The 6,322-nt window shown below is 37.8% G+C and overlaps 1 protein-coding gene across 1 annotated transcript in view; it reads left to right on the top strand.

The window, feature by feature from the left end:
• LOC104875073 (dynein heavy chain 14, axonemal-like) overlaps nt 1–6,322 on the top strand; it is a 62,893-nt gene that overhangs the window by 51,749 nt on the left and 4,822 nt on the right. The window contains 2 exon segments of the mRNA XM_019210428.1: nt 611–863; nt 4,775–4,853. Coding sequence (XP_019065973.1) covers nt 611–863; nt 4,775–4,853 — 332 coding nt within the window.

Raw genomic sequence — 6,322 nt, 5'->3', positions numbered from 1 at the left:
AAAAAAAAAAAAAAAAAAAAAAAAAAAAGACCCTGGTTGGATCTCAAAGCCTCACATTCCAGATTTGAACGTGAATGTAATTATTCCTGATGGTAGCACTTGGCTCAGCAGCTGGAGTGTCCATATTTCCATAACTGCATGTAGTGCTCTCAATTAGTCATTAAGTTGCTGGTGTGAAGTATTTTTGCAACAGAGAAAAGGTTATTCCCTGGCCTTTTGTGACTCTATGACTCCTGGAATCAAGACAGCAATAAGGGGGTAGATGACAGCAGAGATAAGCATTTTCCATATCTAAGATTAATCATTAGCTATGATTTCGCTGCGGAACTCAGGAAGTCAAGACACCCTCAGGGTGAGCACTCCCCCCCACACACACCAGCAGCCTCCTCACACATACCCTCCCCAAGCAACTATCTTTTCCCAAGTCCGTGGTTAAAACATCATAAGTCATTCTGGAGCATGGTGATGTCTTGGGCCTTTTTTTCCCCCTTTAATTAATCATAATTCTAAGTTATATTTGGCAGGGGCTGTGGTGAAGTAGAAAGATAGAAAGTAGGAGCCCATATTTTTATTTATTTACATTAGATTTTCTTGTCCTTTATATTGCTAGGATCCTGTTGATCTGGGATGGGAGCCCTATGTTAAGTCATGGCTTTTAAAAACATCTAATTTAATAAGTCAATCAGGAGTGGATTGTCTTGAATTCATGATTTAAAATAGTGTTGCCAGTGGGCTACAATTTATAAAGAAGCATGAGAAATTTCTGGCTTATCCTGTCCAGGACATAACAATCATCATAACCCTCTGCAGAATTCTTGATGCTTTCTTTGAATTCATGAGTAAAAATGGAGGATTTGGACAAAGTGAGTTTTTTCCTTGTATTGTAATGAATTATTTCTTAACTAGTCAATAGCAATTTATCACCTTCTGTTAGATTTTTTAAAAGAAAATAAAGGAGGGCCAGGGATTTTCTGACTGTTCAACTGCATATAAATAAACTCTACACCCTTTATAGAGGACCACAGCCATAAAATTATTAAAAGCATAAGTGTTGAAGGGTCACAAGAAAAAATTGTGTGAAGAACCCTTAGATGTCTCTGTTAGAGAAGAATATGCTGTGTTTTAAGGATTCCTCAAGTAAGAAGTAGTAGAAGCTGTTCAAAATTGTAGGTTTAAGCTATAATCATGTAAAGGCATTAAAGTGGAAAGCAGTAAAACACAAGGAGAAACCAACAGATTCAGAAACCAGTATAGCGTGCTGGACAGACTTGGTCTCTGGAATCCAAATAATGGTTCCTTGCCATTCCTGATAAAATGGCAAATTAGCACAGGCTCCCAGCTCTCTCCTAAACCCAGTTTTGGACTCATCAAATTAATATAGAAATTGTGAGAAATCCCTGAGGTCTTAAGCCAGACCCCAATGAAGAAAATGGCTGCCTTGAACAGAAGTGTATAAGCCACTCGTAGAGAGGAGGTGGGCGATTGGAGGTTTCTCCTCCCTACTCATCCAGGTTGTGGGTGGGCCGTGGCTCTGCCCTGTCCAGTTGGTGTACCAAAGCACAGCGAGGGACAGTGACAAAACACCATGTTGCAAAGAGCCTGACTAGAATAGGGAGTAGGCAAGAACAATATCCTCCTGCTGCCAGCCCCCTCCAGACAAGGCCTACATGATTAAAAGACAGAAAAACTCTCACAGAGGCACAGTGCCTGAGTAGAGATCAGCACACAAGTCATCTGCGGTGACGGCTGTGCGTGCTCCCAGATGTACACCAGGCAGGGGGCAGCTCTCTAGAGCTGCAGTGGGAAGTGGATGCTGGGAACAAAGCAAGAAGTAAACAGATATACTAGAGGTCAAGAGTAAAATCTAATAAAGATAAAGAACACAATAAACAGCACAGCAAGGGGTGGGACAAAACACCTTGTGAAAAACATTTTTGCATTGTGATAAAGCTGAATTAAATTGAGCTATCATTAACTGTATTGTTAGCTGTAGTCCATAGGGCTTTTGAACTTAATTCCTGCTATTTAACTGAAATTGTGTATCTTTGGCCAACATCACTCTAACATTCTCCTCACCCAACAGCCCAGCTCTGGTCACTACAATTCTACTTTCTATTTATATGAATCAACTACTCTAAGTTCAGTGTATGGGTGAAACCATATCCTTTGTCTGGCTTCTTGTGTTAAGACAGAAAACAGAGAACACTGAATTATTTACTTTAAAAGGGTCAATTTTATGATATATTAATTCTGTATCTATAAAACTTTCATAACAAAAATTTATAAAGAACAGTTAAAATAAGGAAATAAAAAGTAATGCAATGTAAACATGTACCAAAAGAAAGCTATATTACCAACTTTAATATCAGCCAGAATTTACTTTAAGGTGAAAATAATGTTAATCAATAGAAAGAGAGGTTATTACTTAGAATAATAATATATTGATTGTGTGTATAGATATATACATCATAGATTTAGAAACAGCAAGACAGAGACAGACTATATAAAGAAACAGTTGGCAGAACTGCCATTTCCTCTCCCTTGGAATGTGAATGTGGTGTTTGAGTTGCTATCTTAGAAGGCATGGGAGGCAATTTCAGAGTCTTACATTTGGACTTTCTCATTGTGACAGCTCTTATCCCACAGGCTAAGGGCCCAATATGGCTTAATTATTAAGTATGTCAGACCCCATTAAATATTTGGAGATTGGGAAAGTAGCCAGCAGGTAAGGTCCCAGTGAACTCTGTTAAACTGAAGTTCATTTAAATTTCATATTCCCTTTTCCCCAATATCTCATTGTAAATTCCCCCATTTTCATTGTAAAGGGCCCTGTATCTAACAATTCTAAAACTGAATATTCCCTTTTGCTAGGAGGGTGAGTTGCTCAAGTAAATGGCTGCAGTTCTCCCCAGAGAAAGATCAGTTAAAATTTCCCCATGGTGTCACAGCTTCTTCAGTGGGTTCTGGGCCTGAAACCCAGCTGAGGTCTGAAAATGAGGGCCATGACATTTACTGGAGCAACTTCCCTTAATTTCCCGACTTCTCCTTTTGGTACAAGCTGTGGTACCTTGTTGCCTCCCCATACATTTTAACCTGAGGATGCTGTATGCCATGGACCATTTTGAGAACTTTTTAGAATCACCTCTTCTCTCCTCCTCTGTCTGCATCCTGCTGGTCTCTGAGGGTTGAGAGCTGTGCTGGGCCGTGATTGTCCCAGGGCCCTATTTCCATCACTGTCAGTGAACCTTGTTGAGCCATGGTCTCCCTTACTGTCAGCTCTGGGCCAGAGCACCCTCATCGAACCTTTGAGTAGTGCTCTCTGCAGAGGACTGAGAGAAATCTGGGGTTAAAGTGTGGAGCAATATTTGCTCAGATGCCTACATTTTAAGTTCAGGGCTACTTGCTTAACGTTCTGCGAAGCTCGGCTAGCCTGATATTATGCTGGTCTCACTGACCCTCTCTGGCTTCCAACTGCAGGAGCTCCCCAGGGCCTCCTAAGCCTCTAACTGGATTACCAGCCTGCTTACAATGCAGCTTTACAAAGTCAATTTCTAGTCATTCATTACCAATATATAGAAATACGCTTTTTAGTTGTTTATTGATTTATACCCTTTTTACTTGTTAAATTAACTTGTTATTTTTACTAAACTTTTTTTTGTAATTTAACTATCATTAGTGCCACCAAATTTTATACTTAAAATGATAAATTATATATTTTATCATAATAAAAAAGTTGTTACTCCTCCAAATTTTACAAGACTTTCTGTAACCTCCAGATGTACAGTAACATTCCTGCTGCCCAAGCCACATCTGTGTCCCACAATAATTATTCATCTGCACATTTCACAATAAATTGGCTGGGGACAGGATATGAGGGGACAGGTATAGAAGTTATGTTGCTAATTTTTGTACAAACACTAGAATTTCCAATATGTTTTCGAGAAATATTTAATCTGACAAATAATGACAAGAAATTTCTTGGAAAATGGGATAAATTTTCTATTTAATAAGCAAAGAATTTTTGATATGAAGCACATTGGTGGCTAGAATGTGCTATAGAACGAAATTGAAGAAGCACGGACATTCCCTTTTGGTGAGATATTTGGCGCTATATGCCAAGGACATCAGGATACTTATTCTTGAAATTTGTTATAAAGAAACACTCAGAAGCATATAAAGGCTTCTGCACACGGAGTTTTACACATACCAGATCTACTTATAAGCACAGAAACAATAATGTGGGACGGTTAATGTAACAAACAATGGCGCAACATCATGTTTCCCAGGATTTATAATGACATGAAACAAGCTAAAAGTTAAAAAGCTGAGCAAAATGCCAGACTCTTTAATTTTTTATTTAAAATTTAAAATATGTATTTATATAATTTAGATGTCTTTATATATAACAGACCATAAAGAAATGCATTAACATTTAAATGGTTATTTTGTGTGTGGGTGGTAGAATTAGAAGTGATTTTTTTCTGCTGTATACTTTTTGTATTTTCTAACTCTTCTACAAGAAGTATATTTTAGTATTGAGAAAACAAATCTGAGGGAAATATGCTAAGAAAAGAATGAGCATTACTCTGTGTGTTGCTCTGTGAAATGGGCCGCTTGAGCAGAATGCAGTGGGGCAGGGCTGCAGAGATGAACACACCCTGCCTGTGCGGGCAGACGTCTCTGTGACGTTTCAGACAGGGCTGCAGAGAGGCTTGTGAGGCGCCAGCTCTTAGGTTCACTGCTAATTGTACAAAAACACTCGTTCCTTTTTAAGGTGGCGATTCGAACGACACTTTAAGCAAGAAGGCAAATTCTGTGAACGTTTCTGTCCAATTGAAGGCCGCAGAGAACAGGTTAGTGATGTTCCTTTAACAAACATGTTTTGATATTTACGAGGTGCTGACCCCTGAGATACTCACAGGATCTGTTGTCAGTAAGCATAACCCTAACCCTAATAACAAATTACTGTACACTTAATGTATTTTATTCCGACATAGAGTCCTCGGTATAGCTAATGTGAGGGCATCCAACTTTTATGCTGTTTTCAAGCAGAGGATATTACATGAATACATTTGTCCACCCTCTACGAATATTTGAGAAAGGAATAAAACAGATATAAATTTACTCCATGAATCTGCCATTGATAAGTGTGAAATATTTGACCATTTACTAATTGTCCCTGAGACTCTGTGTCCTGTTTGGTTATGAACGAAGCCTTCTTGCTGTAATTTTCCCCCTTCCTGTCACCCTGCCTTGGCATCAGCTATGCCTTTGTCATCCACCACATCCCTGCAGTTACTATGTGGTATTCTCTGCTCTTAGCATGCACTAGAAACTCCAGATAGAAGTATGTGAATATATTGTGTGTTAAAGGTTGTTGATAAATTTCAGTTCAGTGTTAACTCGATTAATAAATGCTGAACTATGCAAATGTCTTGAAGTCAGGCCCAAAGCCCTTGTTCATCCCCATGAGCAGCAGCCCTGTCACTGTGAAACTTGAGTTGCACCAACCAGGAGTGATCTGGGTTGATGGGGACTGGAAGAGATACCCAGAGCCACACTGCATAGCTCCAGCCAGGCCGAGCCAGGTCAGGCTCGACCAGGTCAGCCTCTAGGACGTGACTGAGAGAACACAGAGCAAATTACTATTCATTTACAGCCTGCTACATGCATTGAAGTTACCAGAACCTCTCCCAAATGACAAGCAAACTCTCAGCTAATAACTTCACCTAAAATAAAAGTGAAACGTATGTATGGATATTAAAATGTGTACATAAATTAGCTGTATGCTATACATCAAATAAAATTACATGTTAAATATATCTTAAGTAAAGCTATATTTAGAGATATATGTGCATATATTAAATGAAGGTATTTATAAAGTATATACTTTCATGTAATTGAACTATATTAAAGGTAAGTATTAAATAAAAATTGACTATAAATCTCTTATGCCTATACTTTAAAAATAGTAACTGTATAATTTAAATGACTTATCAAAGGGAAGATTATACATTAACTCTAAAACTTTGCTCTCAATGCTGAGATATATGTGCATATATTAAATGAAGGTATTTATAAAGTATATACTTTCATGTAATTGAACTATATTAAAGGTAAGTATTAAATAAAAATTGACTATAAATCTCTTATGCCTATACTTTAAAAATAGTAACTGTATAATTTAAATGACTTATCAAAGGGAAGATTATACATTAACTCTAAAACTTTGCTCTCAATGCTGAACTGTATTATAGCTTTTTGGGTTTTGGTTTTTGGTTTTGGGTTTTTTTTTTTTTTTTGGTTTTTGTTTGGGGTTTTT

Source organism: Fukomys damarensis, unplaced genomic scaffold, assembly GCF_012274545.1.
Source record: "Fukomys damarensis isolate Sample0158 unplaced genomic scaffold, DMR_v1.0_HiC HiC_scaffold_11, whole genome shotgun sequence".
Classification (NCBI taxonomy): domain Eukaryota; kingdom Metazoa; phylum Chordata; class Mammalia; order Rodentia; family Bathyergidae; genus Fukomys; species Fukomys damarensis.
The sequence above is the reverse complement of the archived record's forward strand: the minus strand, read 5'-3'. Positions and strand labels throughout refer to the sequence as shown.